This window comes from Lycium ferocissimum, chromosome 8 (assembly GCF_029784015.1).
Source record: "Lycium ferocissimum isolate CSIRO_LF1 chromosome 8, AGI_CSIRO_Lferr_CH_V1, whole genome shotgun sequence".
NCBI classification, from domain to species: domain Eukaryota; kingdom Viridiplantae; phylum Streptophyta; class Magnoliopsida; order Solanales; family Solanaceae; genus Lycium; species Lycium ferocissimum.
In genome coordinates, this window is record NC_081349.1 from 41962176 (window position 1) to 41981244 (window position 19069).

Here is a 19069-nt window from a genome sequence, read left to right on the forward strand (position 1 = left end):
TAGTTTCGGAAGGGGTTGTTGTGGTGTGACTAGGGGTTCATAGTTTCAAAGCTTTGCAAATAGTCTCTTGTAGAATTGCAAGCTTAGACTGCGAACAATAGACCAATTGTGGTCTCGGTAAGAGAGAGCTGAGGTGTGACTAGGGGTTCATGGTTTGAAGTTGTGCTAAGGCGGCGTACAATAGACTAATTGTGGTCTAGCTATGTGATCCGGTTGTTTTCCGAACCCTGCGAATAGTGGTAGCTTAGTACACCTGTTCTTTTATTAGTAGTGGGTTAATGACTTGTCTAGTCTCTAGTGGTTGTGCTTGTAGATTGGGGAATTGTGTACTTCTGTTTAACTCTTTGTTTCAAGATTCACAGTAGAGAGATCTGTAATCCTTGTCATATGTAGTAGTTGCACTTTTCAACTCTGTTGTCTGTATGTTAAATTTAGAATGCTTCTTTTGCAAGTGCTTCCCTAATCCCTCTACCCTTCAGCTTTAGTTTTGAGACCTAGATTGGGTAAAAACTTATCTCCACTCGGTGTTGCAACACACCAATAGATGCATGATATGTGCTTGTTAGTAGACTACTATCACTTAATTAATACATTTTTCACCTTGTTGAGTCACCTAACCATGGTAAATTGATATAGCATGGTGTAAGTACGGGGTGTGGCTAAGTATTTACTGTTAGATTGTCCCAAAGGTATGATTGAGTGGTTAAGTTACAGAAGTAATTGATCAGTTACAAGAGGCTCTATCTTTTAGCCTTGTTGGGCAAAGTTACCAGTTTATTGGATGCATAGTAATTAAAAGAAATGTTTTTTGAGACTTAGCTTTAAATAATTTCCACTTGAATGATGGATGGGAGTTGTGACAAGAAAATTTACAAGTGATATGAAACTTACATTGGTTGGATATGGAGTTGGTTCTTGATGGTGACTGCTAAAGTGAGTTTGTGATGAAGCTCAGTTGGAAAAATATAAAAAAGTTACTTGGATAAGTGGATAATGAAATGAAGACATTGTAGTGGATAATAGTTTATGAGTTGCAGGTTTTGTTGGACAAAAGACATATGTGTACGAACAAGGTAGTCGCTGTTTGGTGACATTATCTCTTATCCATAAAAATGTTTTATAATCATGTCTCTGTCTTAAGGTCTTTATTTAAGGTCCCACTTGGGGTTGGAATCTTGATCTATTATGACAAGTCCTTTGATGCCTCCTGGTGGGAGCAGCGTGTTGTTGGAATCTTCTTATGTGTCTGGAGTGAGTAAAAGGGTCTTGGTGGAAGCATATTGTCTAGATTTTTTTAGTGTTTGGAAGCCAATTATTGGGTGTCTACAATAAAGTTTCTATATAGAAAGTTGATTGGAACAACAACATATCCTGTGTAATCCCACAAGCGGGTTTGAAAGATAGAATGTACGCAGGTCTTATTCCTACCTTTGTGGGGATAGAGAGACTGTTTTCGATAGACGCTCGGCTCAAAAGACTTTTCATCACTCGCTCTACATAGAAAATAGTACTCAATTGGTAATTCTTAATTAAGTGAAACCAAAAAGCGTATAACTCTCCTCAAGATCACAGCTTTATGGTTCATAAAGACCTAATTTTATGTTTTATAGAGAAAGTTGATTACCTAATTTTCGGTTTTATAGAAAAAGTTGATCAGAAAAAGAAGTTATATATAAGGTAGTGATGCTCTTAATACTATAAAGTTTTGTTGAAAACATTGAGCTTGGTTCAAAAGGGATAATATCACATCATATCAAGAGTGTTTTTGGACCAATTGTCTTACGGGACGAGTATGTAGACGCCGAGGCCGTCTCTTATGTTGCGAACAAACAACACGACAAAGTGATAGCATGGAATGAGCCCGTTTATTACTGCCTTTCACCAACTATAGGACCAGTTTACTGCTTTTGCCTATAGCGAAGACACTAACATAAAAAGTAGTTACTCCCTCTGTCCTAATTTATGTGATATACTTTCATTTTTAGTCTTTCAAAAAGAATGATACATCTCCTCATTTGGCAACAATTTAACTTTACATCTCCTCATTTGACAACAATTTAACTTTAAACTTTTATCTTTTACGCTTAACGAGATGATCTATAACCACACAAATATCTTTAACTTATTTTAGTCCAAGATTCAAAAGTCTTCCTTTATTTTTTAAACTCTGTGTCTAGTCAAACTATATTAGATAAATTGAGACGGAGGAGTACGAGTTTAGATAGCTATTAATACTTGAATGATGCGAGCGACACACAACAAAGTTTCAAATAAACCCATGAATTCTTAGTGATTGGTCATGTGGAACTTAATTTGAGGGGAAAATTTACGTGTGTGAACAAATTAAAAGAGAAATTTTATACAAATTACTCTCTAGGCAAGAGTCATAACCTAACACTATTATTAGTATTTGGAAATCTTAAAAGGTGGTCTCACATATGCCCTTAACGTTACTTTTTGGGTTACTCATGCCCTTGATTTAACGGAAACCCAAAAAAAATATTGGAGGGCAGATTTGTGCAATTTCGCATAGTATAGGGGCATATTTGATCCACTGAAATTTCTAAATATTATGATAAAAAATAAAAATATGGCACAAAATATCATTGCATTCCAAAATATAAAAAACATCTGCAATTACAATCCATGCATCCACCATTACATTACATCTAAATTATACAACTAAAAGATTAAATGCAACTACAACAACCTTTTAAAGATTGTTTTCACAAACCAGAGCACCATTTGCCTTTTCCAAAAGATTTGTTTTACTAATGATGATATCATTTTTATTTTTCAATTTTTTGATGACCTGGATATTTTTCGTCTTCCCAGTTCCAGTATCTACACGATAATGCATGCAACAACTGCCGCATAAAACATAAACATAAAAAAAATTCATTACAGATTTCCCACAAAAAAAAAAAAAAATCACAAGGAAAAAGATATTACTTACATTAGACTTATGACACCTGAAAAAAGGTCTCCCGCAGTGCTGAAACTATGATAACAATAATAGAGAGAATATTACATTTTAAGCATTTATACGGTCTTACATAAAATTCAATGTGGTCTGGCCCTTTCGTGAATTCCACGCATAACAAAAATTTAATAAATCTGTAATGACTCGTGATTTTTTTTTTTGTGTTATCTGTAATGACTTACATTAGACTTGTGATTTTTTTTTTTTTTTTTGTGATAGATCTGTAATGATTTTTTTTTTATGTTTATGTTTTGTGTGGCTGTTGTTTGCATGCATTATCGTGTAGATATTGGGACTGGAAAGATGAAAAATATCTCGAAAAAACTATCCAGATCATCAAAAAATTAAAAAATAAAAATGATATTATCATTAGTAAAACAAATCTTTTGAAAAGGGAAGATGGTGCTCTTGTTTGTGAAAACAATCTTTAAAAGATGGTTGTAATTGCATTTGATCTTTTAGTTGTATAATTTAGATGTAATGTAATGGTGGATGCATGGAGTGTAATTACAAATGTTTTTTATGTTTTGGAATGCAATAATATTTTGTGCCATATTTTTATTTTTTGCCATAATATTTAAGAATTTCAGTGGATCAAATATGCCCCTATCTTTATAAGCTGGCTACAAATCCGCCCTCCAATATTTTTGTCAGGTTTCCGTTAAATCAAGAGCATGAGTATTCAAAAAAGTAACGTTAAGGGCATATGTGAGACCACCTTTTAACGACCGGTATATCCATGCAATTTTGTATAGTAGAAGGGCACATTTGGATCTTTTCCGTTTGAATAATAAAAGCCATTTTTCTTTTGCTATATCTGAATCTCCAATAGCCACTTTTGTTATGCTATATTTGAATCCTCCAATGACACTCTTCTTACTAGTACAATGGTCTTAAATTGGTTAATGCCTACCTTATCAAGTATAGTTTAAACACGGGAGCAACAGTAGACTATTGAAAAGAAATATCAAATCCAATAAATTTAGATATGGGTGTAAAGTTAAAAAATTGGCACATGCCAAGCACCAGGACTACCCCTAAATTTTTGAAAAATCTTTTCAACAGAAAGATGCTGGACAACATGATGGTCCATCATTAAAGTCTCATCTTAGTACACTTTCTGTAGAATCTTTGCCATAGTTGTCATATTTGTTTGAGGCTAGGGACCACATAGCATTCTCCATTGATTGACCATTGCCATTCACTTTTCAAATTTCTTGTTGCTTTCTCTTGAAATATAGAATCAAGAATAAAGTAATTTAGTACTTGTCTCAACACAACTATTAGTTGTCAATTTCTTGAATTATCCCGTTACTATAAAGAAAGCGTTGTTTACTCATATTGTCACACCGACATTAGGAGCAGTAATTAATAACAGATAGTGGAATAGAACTAGCTATAGATAGGCATTTGGTAGCTTGAAGATGGACTCGTAGTTAGAAATCGGATGCTTCCTCATCAATTTTCTTTAGAATGTCTCATCTCTCTCTTCAACACTTTGAAACGAGCTAAAAAGTTCCTCTTAAAGTAGAAAAATATGAGTTAATACTAATTTCAGCTCGCTATTCAATTCGAATGAATGCCTCACTCTCTCTTCTTTCTACAATATGCCCAAAAAAAGACACAAAGAAAGCGCAACCCATAAATGAGTAATGACACATATTACCATTGACCTCCTACATCACATAAGTAATGGAAGAAAAGTGCTTCCAATGGTCATATTAGGCAAGCAGTTATCAGATTTGGTCTTTGCACATATCAGCAGCAATAAAAACATACCATATGATATGGTTAAAATTTGCCGAGTTATAAATGTCTTAGTCACAATATATAAGTGATGAACAGGCTATAAACATATCCCGATGCCAAATAAGGCCTAGACTATTAGTCATTCTGCTATGTTGATAGTCTTCCGATCAAGTCAGAAGATTAAATTGCTATAAGATTGATATTATTGTAGACAAATACCTTTGTCAAGTTGATCAACTAATCTGCACCATTCTTTTTGAAGCATGGCATCTTAACCGCAAGCATACCTGAACCGTGGAGCGAGAGTCCTTCCACACGCAGGATTCCTGGTTTACTATGGCTGACCGTCGTCTTTGTTTGATCAATTGGTCTCATAGTCATTTTATTCAAACAAATACATAGCCAAAATGGATAGTTTTGTGTCTATTACCAGTTCTTCCTCCTCAGTTGAGATTTATCATTCAGATTGATGGGGTTGATAGCGAGTTGGCATTGAAACTATCAATTTTATTGGAATAAGACTTTGAGTAACATGGGAAGCTTTGTGGCGGACCAACATATACCTTTGATGGTGTTCTTTATCATGTCTTGCAATGTTGGACCATCAACATATGTCCCTTCTTGCAATATGAATATTATATATGAAAAGCAAAGACAAGAGGTGATAGCGGCATTGATCTTCTTGTTCCATGAGGAAAAGGTCCGGAATGGCCTATTATCACGTCTAGATCGAGAGCCTGAGAGGAGCTTCTATACGAATCAGATACAGCTCTAAATCATTGGACTACACAAACAGAAATGCTAAAAAGTTCACTAACTCCTCAGACTGAATTAAAAATCTTCAATGACACCGTTTACTCCTCTAACTTTCTTCATCACAAGTCCGATATTTTAATAGGAATATATTTGTATCAACAACAAAATACTGCTACTGTTTTTACATATTTGGTTGGAAATCTGAACCATTACAGTGCATTTAGGCAAGGAACAGGAACAATGAATTAAAAAATATGGATAAGTACCGGTATTTCATCTTCTATTGAGAAGTAGCACATTTCCTTGGCATCAAAGAGGCTAACTTGTTTAAATTTAGCCATCCATCTTAATCAAATGATCAGTAATTACCCATCGACAGGAAAAAAAAGTTACAATGTAAAGGGAATTGTGAAGATAGTATCAGAATGTCAAATGAACATCACGAATTCATGAACCTAATTCTACGAGGAACTATAGCACAAAAGAATTTGAAACCGCAGTTTTGATGGGGCTGCAGATTGTACATTACTGGTGGTAGTGGTTGTACATTACAGGGCTATATCGATATAAAAGAATTATGAGCTGCTGGAATCTGACTAATGCTTTTCTCAAACATACAACAATCATAGACAAAAGAGAGGAAAAGAACCTTGGAACAGAGTTGCTACTGGGCACCAGTTGCTTCTTCTCTCTTTAATCGTAATTTCCCAGTTTCGTCTCTACTGAGAAGCTTCTCAACTACTTCATTCCAGTTAGTTCTTGAATCACTGCCTTGGGCTTTGCTTGTAGATGCATCTTCGCCCTGTTTCTCAGATGCCTCCCCACTTATACTTATATCATGCATGCATTCTTCCTCTTTCTGTGTTGAGGATTCCTCTTCATCTACGCCCACAGCGTGTGGTATATTTAAACTGACAGCTCTTTCGAGTGCATCCTTGTGTTCCTTTTCTAATGTTTTCAGCCTTTCAATTTTCTGCACTTTTGGGGGAGTTGTAGCGGTCTCAGCACTAGCCTCCTTAAGTCTCTGCACAGAAGCATATCAAAATTCTTTATACATATCAAGATTCATATAGCCGACTTCGATCGATATAGAATAGAGGCATAGTTGATTCATTGATTGATATAAACACTGAAAGAAGATGACAATGACTTGGAGGCACGCGGAGACATAGTGCGGCTGAGTATACACTGGTTCTGCTACTACATTCTTCAGGTTCTTAAATATTAAATATTTTAACGGAAACTAAGCTTGCAGGCATTCTAGTTCCACTACATGCAGCCTAAAATGCAGATATGAAGTACCATGTATTTTTAGACTTAAACAATGAAAGGTAATGACATCGAGAGCATGGAACAGTACCAAGCCAGATCAGATAACTTCATGCAGCATTTATAGGTCGGAAAGGTAACAATGTTGTTGCAAGGACCTATCTCTTCTGACAGAGGTAAAATCCTTTGCTCAAACTACTTCCATGCAGGGTGTATCATTTGACTACCTGTAACCGTTCTGTTGTTATTGTTTTGGAATGTTTTGTTTACTGCTTGTGGGATAAACTCTTAAAAGATCCGGTAGTGTCCAATAGCACATATATTTGGTTCTTTTCTTATGAAGACGACTCCTCTTATATCAATGACAAAATGACTAGGTTCATGCTTTTGTCTTTGGAAATATTTGGGCGATAAAGTCAAGACATTTACTCCTTACATGTTCCATCCGAAAAAAGGGATCATAGACGACCAACTAGAGCTTTCACTTCAAAGGACAAAGAATGTTGATGCTACTTACTGCAAATGCCTTTTCAGATTCTTTTTCTATCCAAATGATTCCATGATCAGATGTAGCATTGCATGATAAGACAATATGTTCAAATCTTCCATCAACAGGGATAGCAGTTCTAACATCTGGAGGGTACCTCCCACATCTGTCAAGCATGCAGGAAACTACACATCAGGATTACTAAAGCTTCAATGTTGTCAAAATACCATAAAGAAAAATGAAGCAAAAACTAAAAGCTACAATCATATCCAAGAAGTGGGCGAATTAAAAAGTTCTCCTTTGAAGGGGAAAATGTTTTTGCTTAATGGATAAGTTGAAATGAACCAAGAATCTATTCTTACTGCTTGAGGTTCTTATTTCTCCCACTCTAAACCAACTCATGCTGCACTTTAGGGAGAAGGACAGAAGAGGATAATAAACAAGGTTAGATTTATTAAGTTTAAACTAAAGGAAACTAAAGCAATGACGGTTAATGCTGCGAGCTGATTGGTTACAATGTAAAGGAAAGGAATTGAAACAAATAGTACAAACTGCGCTGCTGCATAAAAATTCAGCATCTCTATTTATCTATTCCTTTCCTTTTCTTTAACTTTAAACCATAGTGGTAAGAGGGGGTTCATCTTTTTGAGATTAAATCAACTTTGTTCTGCAGTCTTCTATTTAATAGGATTTACAGATGACAACACATTTCATATGAAACTTCTTTATAGCATCTGCAATCATTCAGGGACCTAAAGGAACACAATAGCTCTATTTGTCAGGGTTAGCATATCCTAATCCATGCATTTAACAAGATACAAACAATGATGGCGAGATTGATAGTTGCATGAACACGGCTTAACAGCACATGACCTGTTCATGATCGAGTATTAAAAGTTAGATAAATAGTGAGACCGTTTCCAAAAGAAAATCCTTTTTCGATACACTTATAAGCCAGGTTATCGAAATCTAAGACAGCAGAATATTAGAAAAGAACTAAACATCATCACGGAACTGAGGGAGCCTATAATTTATTTTATTTAGAAGACATAGTTAGCAAAGCACACAATGACTACAAGCAAAGTTTTGGCGGTTCTGTGACACCATTCAACAGAGGTTTTATTATATATAATCACTAGTTTGCATCGCTCATTTGAATGTGGTTTACCTGCAAAATTTTCTTTCTACAATGTGATACATTCGGCCAGGTGCATAAAGTCTTCTTGGATCTCGGAGTTTTCTGCCCTCAGGAATGAAGGTATCTCTCAAGCATATCAAAAATATCAAGCAGGGTAAACTGTCGAAAGCATTAATGCCTGGTATAAGACATAATTATAGCAATCACTCAAAGACAACAAATCAGAGAGAATATAGAGAACTCGAGGGCATTGTTATGTACACAAACAGTGTACGAGAATTGTACTAACCAGAAGATGGATTTAAATATATCTTCGAGCGGCGTGGCTGTTCTTGGCAGGAAATCGTCCTGAAGAAGAAAAAGTCATCATTCCATGGTTAATTCTCAAGGGCAGCTGTGGAGCAAGCTAACACATAACTGACTAAAATTTTAGTCTACGAATTCAAGCAAGATAGATAGCTGCAAACAAGAAACTTCTGAAGTTTGCAAATATGATTCCGGTGCACAAAGCATCCCGTTAGCAGGGTCCAGAATATGATCAGAGAATACCAGTGGAAAAATATTCCTGCTAACGTGGGAAAATATCTTACTGGGATATCCCAACTAATTTCTCATTAAAAAAAAAATAAAAAAAAATACAAGATATCCCAACAAATTGCACTGCCCAATGGCTTAAAGTTTTAACTTTTAACTAATCAATAGCTGCAAGAATGAGTAAGTTGTAAGTTCATCCATGATTAACATGTATTTTGACCATTATCTGATAAACTATTATCTGCATATGCAGCATACAAATCTAGGTAGTGTGTTTCGATTCAAATACATATACAATCTAATAGCATTCGTTCTTAAAAATATGAAATTCATGTTACGCGTTCACATCCATTGACACTCACCTGCAATATGACTGAGTGTATTACATCAGCATACTTAACAGCCAAGTTGAGTGACATACATCTTGCTGGTGCAACTGCATAACACCTAACAAGACTCCTTGGAATTCCTCCTAATCTATCTTTATGATTCACCACAATTATTGTCAGCAACGACGCCACACCAGAACCCAAAGAATGCCCTGCAAATAGGTGGCAAAATCAACCCATTTTAGTAACCTGCACAAGCAACCTATTTTTAAACCGGTTGGGTCATGACCCATTTGTTGACTTGACCCAACGAGTTGAACTTGAAATGACCATCAAACTATTGAGTCAATACAGGTCAAAATAGTGTAACACAAAAGGTCAAAATGAATCCAAACATATAAAGTCAAATTTAAGATAGGAATTTATGGAAATTTTGAAGAATTTAACCTAATAATTAAAAAAAATTAGCTTACATTCTCTTCACAGACCCAAAAAAATAAAAAAATAAATAAAGACTTTTAGTCATGTTGGATGAGTTAGATTATGATCCATTATTTGATCCATTTGACATAACATTGTTTATTAATTTGACCCATTTTAATTCACCCAAATCTCACTCAAAATCACCCTTTTGCCACGTTTACCTGAAATTATCATCTCGTAAGAACTTAATCTAATAATTAAAAAAAAAAAAAAAAAAAAAAAAAAAGCAAAACTTATTCTAATATCTATTTCAAGATGCGAAAAAAAGAGAGTAGTTGAGTCATGTTAGGCGGGTTGATCATGACCTGTTTCTTAATCTTGATTCATTCTAACCCATCCAAATTTAACTCAACCCGCCCATTTACCTGCAAATATCATCTTGTAGCTCTTTCCATTATCAATCCAAAGTTTCTTCAAAGTCTCAGACTCATTATTCAAAACCCAAACAGCAGATTTCAACAGCCCATGATGCACATACCCTCCATCAAACATTTGTTGTCCCAACCTATTATCCAACAAAACTTTATAATCACTCTCATTCAATAAATTCAACCCCCGAATCGCGAGCACAATCTCTTGGTGCTCGTGATCACAGTAGATCAAACACGGGGGCGCTTGACCTGATGTTTGTTCATATGTGACCCGTTTAACGACCCAATCCGGGTTTAACCTGTACCCGCCAGCTGGCGGGTACTTTGGGTTACGGAGATTTGGTTCGTATACTGCAAGAATTATACGGCAGAGACGTGGCACTGGTTCGAATTCCTCGTAGGTTGCTGATGGCCACGTGGCACTGTCGTCATTGCCGATGTATGTGCAGCGTTTCCATGCCCAACGGAGACAACCAAAGACCAACACACATTCAACTCCACAAGAAACCGACATTAATTACTGAGATCAACAAGGGCAGCTCAATAAAATTAATGGCCTAATATGATTATCAGACAATTGAACTCTTCCTCCTCTAAGAGAACGTGTTTGGCAAGATCAAAAAAATTAGTGGCCTGATACAATTATCACACAATTGAACTTTTCTTCTAAGAGAATGGTGTCTTCTGACAACTCAATAAAATTAGTGGCCTAATACAATTATCACACAAGTGAACTCTTTTTTCTGAGAGAATTGGTTCTGACGGCTCAATAAAATTAGTGGCCTGATACGATTATCACACAATCGAAATCTTCTTCTAAGAAAATGTGTTGTGGCAGCTCGATACAATTATCACACAATTGAACACTCCTCTGAGAGGACGTGTTACTGTGGCTCAATAAAATTAGTGGCATAAAATACAATTATCACATAATTGAACTCTTCTAATAAGAGAAAAAATGTGTTTCAAGGTCTTTTTCAAAAGGAAAGTTGGAGAAGTGGCTGGAAGTTTCACGTGGATGTTTGTGAGAATTGACAGGGAAAAGAATATTGATTAGCATGTTAGTGGGATTGACAGAGACATGGAGAAAAGTGGAGGAACTACAAGCGTATTGTACAGAGGGGATGATTAGATTCTGGTTCTTGTCTTAAGGCCTAAGTATGTGTTTTTTTTTTTTTTTTTTTTTTCTTCTTTTTTTCTTCTTCTTCTTCTTCTTGATTTTGTGGTAGTATTTTGAATTCTTTTTCCTGCATGATTATTAATTGTGAATTAAGTTTGCTACCGTATTGCTGATCACCAACTGTTTTTGTTCGAATTATTTATTCCTTCCCATTTTAAATATTGTCTTTCTGTTTGTCCAATAATTTAAGCATTTGACTTTCTTAAATTTTTTTTTATCATTTTGTTGAGATTTATTCTTCCTGTTTTAATTAGTGAACTATTAATTAAGTGAAATATTAAAAAGGAATAAGGAATAGTTTAGACATACTGATAGTACAACTCTTAAATGCCATTCTTTAGAGGTTTATTTATAGAGAAATATAAAGCGGGGTGGAATCAAATTAGTTAAGTTCGATTATTTAATGAATCCTCAAAATTTATGATTTAATAATCAACACGTACACACATTAACTTATGTTGCTACAATCCTTCAAAAAATGTTGTCATATTTGTGTTAAACTTTTGATTCATGAATTAACAATTTTATAGTAGTAATTATTTATACCACAATTGTTGTATGCAACAATTATTATCTTATTTTATATCCGATCGATAATTGGATACAATTAAAATTCACCCAATACGAGATAAAACACTAAAACAGCAGAGATGTGCTTCTCCAACATTTTCCTTCCAAAGTCCTTTAGAAGTCTAAGTGATGGTTAAATTTGGAAATAAAAGTTTATTTCGATTTAGCTAGTGTAAACCCAAAAACATCTTCTATATTCCAATAAATCATATATCTATCAATAGATATTCACTAAATAATCCCATCATCATTTGACCATTGTATTATAATTCTATATGCCATAATTCGGGCGTAACTTGTTCACCGACCAAACGATCCCAAATACGTGTACTTCGAATTGGTCAAATGTAAAATCCAATCCTATGGCCTATCACATGATAGGTCTAACCGAGTGGGAAAAGGACACATGTGGATGTCTTGTTCGATAAATTGACTAGCTGGTCCTGCCTAATTTTGCTGAGTTGTATGTTATAAGTGTGTGTCGTAAGCAACGATATGGCTAATGTCAACGTCCAGTACCTCTTCTCCATAATATAATACTAGATGATGAAAGCCCGTGATATAAAAAATAATACCATACTTTTTTTTTTAATTTATTTAAAAAAGAATGATACTCCCTCCGTATCAATTTATGTGAATATTTTCGGAGTACGAGTGTTAAACTTTATAATTTTGACCTTAAATTTTGACATAGATTTTTTAAGTTTGTAAAAACAAAATTTACATATTTAGAAACCACATTAAAAGTACTATAAGTCATGATAATTTACCATTAAAATAATTTTTAAAAAATGTAAGGAAAGCGTGGTCAAAGAACCACCTCGTAGACTCGCCAAATAGTAAAGGGTTCACATAAATTGAAATAGAGGGAGTATATTTTTATGTTTAGAAATTATTTAACTTGAAACTTCCTCTTTTCTCTATAATGAAATGATTTAAATATGAAATATCGATGACTTGTTTTCGATAGCAAGTTTAAAGATCTTTCGTTTTAATATATTTTTTTACACGTGGACATATGTCGTAAGTCTTGAATATTTATCTCTTCTCATGTATACACGTATGCACTTCAATTTTAATTCTCCAACACGTTTATTTCTCAGTGTACTTATACTTGTTAATTTTTGACTTTTCAATTTCTTTAAAATTAATAAATGATACTATATATTATTCATGGCATTCTTAAACAACTTTTTTATCCGGCGAACATATGTCACGATCTTAATATTTATTCTCTCCTCGTATATACACGTATACTTCAATTTTAATTCTCAGATACATATTTATTTTCAGGTACTATTACTTATTACCTTTGACTTTTCACTATGTCACATAAATTAGGACGGATACCTTTTAGTAATATAATTATGAAATTTTTATTATAGAAAGTATTATAATTCAATTAATTAATAATATTAATAAATTATTTTACTTAAAACTATCCCATATATGACTTTTTGGTTTGGTTCTCCAATTGAAAGATTTAAAATACCTTACTCTCTAAGGTTTCATGCCATTACATCTTTCTACTCAACAACACTAAAAAATGCTTTCATGTGTTAGCATCTATTGCAGCCTTATAAGTATAGACCAACTTTATCATTTTACGAAAATATGTGTATGCGTTCTTAATGGTTATATTTAATGTCTTGATTTTATTCCTTATTATTTGTGTGAGGCGTATGTGTCTAATTAGTGCATTTTTTATCCTTTTTAAGGCATAAGTTTTAAATCTTTTGGCTTTATGACTTGTTTGACGGTTTTTGTGTTCAATTTAAATCGTTATTTTTTTTTTCCTGAATTTCTCTTCTTTAAATTTTCTCTAAGTGTATCTTTACCATTTTCTGAACTTATTCTCATTATTGAAATGTCCTTTTTTTTTTTTTTTTTTTTTTTTTTTTTTTTTAAATTTTGCAATTGTCTCTTATCTTTTATACTATTAGGGAATTTGTCTATTACAAATTTAAAACTTTATCCTAATAAAATATTTGGATCCTATCATTGTAAAAATATTGAAGCACACTACTAATCATTTCAATTTTTCATATTACTATTATGGGCCTAATTCAATATATTTTTCACAAATTGTTGAAAGAAAAAATTCCATCTTTCAAAATAAATATGTTGTACCGTTTATAAGGTATTAGGTTTGTAGGATATTTTGTTTTTAATGAAACATTTATTAAGTCATATAAAAGTAAATTGATTCCTCATTTGCTCTCGAAGTTGATCAAATTGATATAAAAAATTGACCTTAAAATAAAATTTTGATAAGCAAATATTTGAAATTGGTAAATTAGTGAGGTGATTCTTGTCATTAGCATGATTGAGATGTTGGATAGGGTGTAATACAATTTTCTTCATTGTAGCTCACTATTGAATTTAGTTTTAAAAGGAAATTGTCTATTACAAATTAAAAACTTAAAAATGGAAGAAATTGCACGAATTGTCCTTGAATGGGATGGTATTTAATTTTTGCCTTTAGCAATTAATTTTAGGAATAATTTCAATAATATACAATCTTGACATAAAATATTACATCCACATAGTTATATTTTTAATTTACATCTGTATAGCCAACTTTTTTTACAATAGTGTTTATACACACGATATATAACATTATACACTTACTGTAAATAATATGTCGATCTTAAATAAAAGTGTATAATAATGTATAAAAGGGTCATTTTGGGTAATAGTAAAAATATGAGTCATTTCGGGTAAATATTTTTTCATGAGTAGGAGGTGAACCTTAATATGGACCAACCTTAATATTTTTATTTTTATTTTACATGAGTAGGAGGTGACCCCACCTTTTTTTTTTTTTTTTTTTTTTTTTTTTTTAAACATGAGTTGGAGGTGGACGATGATACCACCTCCAAACTCATGCTTCTAATATAATTAAATGATGAAGCTATGCGAGACATTTTTGTTGGTATGACGTGGAATATAGATATCATTAACGCGACGGATATGTTGAGATCGAAATAATCAGAATTTCATGCGGAAGGTAATAATTGAAGTTAGCTAAGTTGGTGCGAATGAGAAATGGAGTGAAAAGACAATGGAAGGAAAATGAAGTTTAAAGCAAAGTTCCTTTGGAAAGGAGCTTTGTACCACATTGGTGGTAGAAAAAGAGAGTTATGTGCTTATATTAGAAAGCACTTCTTCAAGCTCTTAAAGAGTTGAGAAGAGGGACTCCCCTCGTGGCGTCATCATCGCTCGGCTCCGGATTCGGATTTGGTCAAATGATGATCTGATTGATTGATAATCTTTTTAGACCTTATTTATTTAAATTCATTTTTCCATTTCTGATATTATTTTTCGCATAAATTATTAATTTAAATTAATTTTTGAGTCATTCCTTATTTCGGAAAAGGAAAGGCCTTTCCGAATAGACACCATACCTGTTCTGAATAGGCATTTTCGCGGCTATATAAACAGAGGCAATGCCTTGTTGAAATTTTTTCGAACTTTGCATATTTTCTTACAAATAAAATATAGAGTCCTTGTGTGATTTGTTGCCTGATTTGAGTTCATCAAAGTCGTAGGCGTTTGAATCCGCTACTCCTGCGACAGGTATATCCGTTTTATCCCTGGAGGAAGTAATACATAACCTCGGGTACAGTGAGAGGATTAAATTCCTTAAGGACACACAGTGAATTCTGTGGTCTCAGATATTTTCTAGTTTCTGTATTTTTATGAGTTTTTTAGTTTCTAATTTTTTTCTAAGTTTCTGTTTTTTCTGAACACAGTATATTAACAAACTTAAGGAATTTAACATTATTTTTGTGTTCATCTATTACAGAAGTTTAAAAGGGAAAAAAGGTATTTTTTTTAAGAAATAAAATGCTTTCCAGAAATAAAAAGGAATTTGTATTTTGTTTGGAGACTAAAATCTTCGGATTTTCTACTCCGAGATTAAAGTATCATAACTTTCTACTCATTTGGTTACTTGATTTGAAGATATAAAAACTTCATCAAGTATACAATATACAATTTCCTGCATTCGGTTTGAAGTGTTTTAATTTAAATCTGTTTGTGTAACTTTATTAGGTTTGAATAAATAAAATCTTCACCGTTGTGTTTTAAATATGTTTCTGTCAAAATTGATTCGGTTCGAAGATTTAAATACTTCACCATTTTTTAAATTTTTTGTTTTTTCGTTTGCGACAGAAATGGGAGAGCAAACTCTAAATCTGACACAAAGCTGCAGATTGTCGTGCTCCGAAGAAGGAAAAGAATAAGGGTCAAGCTAATATGATTGAAACAAATGAGGAAGTTGATGCCTTGTGCGCTATGTTATCTGAGTGCACCCTCGTGGGAAATCCTAAAGAGTCGTGGATCAATTCTGGCGCCACTCGCCACATTTGTCTTTGTTAGAGAAGCATTCACTTCATGTGCTCCCACCAGACCCGACGAGACCATTTTATGAGAAATTCTGCGACGGCCAATATTAAAGATTATGGAAAGATATTTCTGAAAATGACTTCTGGCAAGGTGGTGACTCTCAACAACGTTTGTCATGTTCCTCAAATTAGGAAAAATTTAGTCTCTACCGGACTTTTAGTGAAGAACGATTTTAAGTGTGTTTATGTTTCAGAAAAAGTTGTAATAAGTAAGAACGAGATGTACATAGGAGAAGGTTACCTTACAGAGGGCCTTTTCAAACCGAATGTAATGGTCGTTGATAATAATAAAATTTCTGCTTCGTCTTACTTGCTTGAGTCAAATGATTTATGGCATTACCGTTTAGGACATGTCAATTATAAAACCTTGTGAAAAATGATTAATTTGGATGTATTGCCTAAATTTGAATGCGAATGTCAAATCTGTTAAAAGCTAAGTATGCTAAACATCCTTACAAGTCAATTGAAAGAAATTCAAATCCTTTAGACTTAATTCAAATAGATATATGTGACATGAACTCAACTTCATCTCGCGGTGGAAAGAAGTATTTCATTACTTTTGTTCACGACAACACTCGTTATTGCTATGTTTATTTACTTAATAGTAAAGATGAAGCAATTGGAGCATTCAGGCAATACAAAAATGAAGTTCAGACTCAACTTAACAAAAAGATTAAAATGATAAGGAGTGATAGGGGCGGCGAATATGAATCTCCTTTTGAAGAAATTTGTTTGGAATATGGCATTATTCACTAAACAATTGTCCCGTACTCTCCATAATCCAATGGGTTGCAGAAAGAAAAAATAGAACACTAAAAGAGATGATGAATGCCCTGTTAATAAGTTCTGGTTTACCCCTGAACTTGTGGGGGGAAGCTATCCTAACGGCTAGCCGAATACTCAATCGAGTGCCCCATAGCAAAACACAATCTATTCCATACGAAAAGTGAAAAGGAGGGAAGACCAATTCGGAAAACTTCAAAGTGTGGGGGTATTTGGCCAAAGTGCAAGTTCCTAAACCCAAAAGGATAAAAATAGGACCTAAAACCATTGATTGTGTTTTCATAGGATATGCCACAAATAGTAAAGCATATCGATTTATGGTTTACAAATCAGAAAATCCCGATATTCATGTGAATATGGTAATTGAATCAGATAATATTGACTTCTTTGAAGATATATATCCGTATAAAAGGGAATGTGAGTCGTTTAGCGAATGATCTAAACGACCTCGGGAAGAAACAAAGGAAAATGTTCCCTGATGAGGATAATCTAAGACGGAGCAAACGTCAAAGAACATCTACTTCCTTTGGACCAGAATTTCTAATATTTTTGTTGAAAAATGAGCCTCGAACTTTCAACGAAGCTATGTCTTCATCGGAAGCTCAATTTTGGAAAGAGGCAATCAATAGTGACATAGAATCCATATTGAACAACCATACTTGGGAATTGGTCGATCTTCCTCTAAGGAATAAACCTTTAGGTTCCAAATGGATTTTCAAATGGAAAATGAGAGCTGATGGCACTATTGATAAATATAAGGCAAGACTAGTTGTTAAAGGATTTAGACAATGAGAAGGTCTTGATTACTTTGATACATACTCGCCAGTAATGATGATTACATCTATTCGGGTGTTAGTAGCGTTAGCCGCCGTGTACGGTTTTGAAATCCATCAAATGAATGTGAAAATAGTCTTCTTAAATGGAGATTTGGAGGAAGAAATTTACATGGAACAACCCGAAGGGTTTGTAGTTCCTGAGAAAGATAAGAAGGTGTGTCAACTTGTTAAGTCTCTTTACGGATTAAAACAAGCACCCAAACAGTGGCATGCAAAATTTGACCATACGATGCTGTCAAATGGATTCAAGATAAATGAGTGTGATAAATGTGTCTATATTAAGAACACTCTGAACTACATCATCATTGTTTGTTTGTACGCGGATGATATGTTGATAATGGGTAACAACATTGCTAACATAAATGCTATTAAGTGCATGCTTGCTAGTGAGTTTGATATGAAAGACTTAGGAGTTGCCGCTCTAATTTTGGGAATTAAACTCCATAAGACTCGTCAAGGTCTAGCATTGTCTCAATCTCATTATATTGAAAAGGTACTTGAAAAGTTCAAGTATTTGGACTTTAAAATTGCAAAGACACCAATTGATGTGAACTTGCTCTTGCTAAGAATAAAGGAGAAAGTCATTCTCAATTGGATTATGCCACAGTGAAGGGAAGTTTGATGTATATCATGAACTGTATGCAACCTGATATTGTGTGTGCTATAAGTAAACTAAGTCGCTACACTAGTAATCCCGACCAAAATCATTGGCTGGCAATGAAACGAGTTTTGGGTTATTTGAAATATACTCAAAACTTTACTTTGCATTATAACAGGTATCCTGCAATTATTGAAGGATACAGTGATGCAAATTGGATCACCGGATCAACTGAAATGAAATCCACAAGTGGATACGTTTTTACCATTGGTGGAAGAGCAGTGTCTTGAAAGGCACCCAAACTAACATGTATCGCCCACTCTATAATGGAGTCTGAGTTTATACCTTTAGATAAATCCGGTGAAGAAGCTGAATGGCTCCGAAATTTCTTAGAAGACATTCCGTTTTGGCCCAAATAGTTGGCTCCTATATGCAGACATTGCGATAGCCAAGCGGCAATAGGAAGGGCCGGGAGCATTATGTATAATGAAAAGTCTCGTCACATACGACGAAGACATAATACCGTTAGACAACTAATATCTAGTGGAATTATCACAATTGACTATGTTAAGTCAAGAGATAATGTGTCAGATC

General features: G+C 33.9%; 1 protein-coding gene across 1 annotated transcript; it reads right to left on the reverse strand.

Moving 5' to 3' along the window:
* Positions 1-5911: 5911 nt before the first annotated feature.
* LOC132068508 (uncharacterized) lies at positions 5912-10706 on the reverse strand. The gene is made up of 6 exons (XM_059462116.1): positions 10094-10706; positions 9279-9457; positions 8672-8730; positions 8413-8541; positions 7275-7410; positions 5912-6512 (listed from the first exon to the last, which is right to left on the reverse strand). Exons 1-6 carry the CDS (start codon positions 10611-10613, stop codon positions 6153-6155), a joined length of 1383 nt encoding a protein of 460 aa, XP_059318099.1. The 5' UTR covers positions 10614-10706; the 3' UTR covers positions 5912-6152.
* Positions 10707-19069: the final 8363 nt, after the last annotated feature.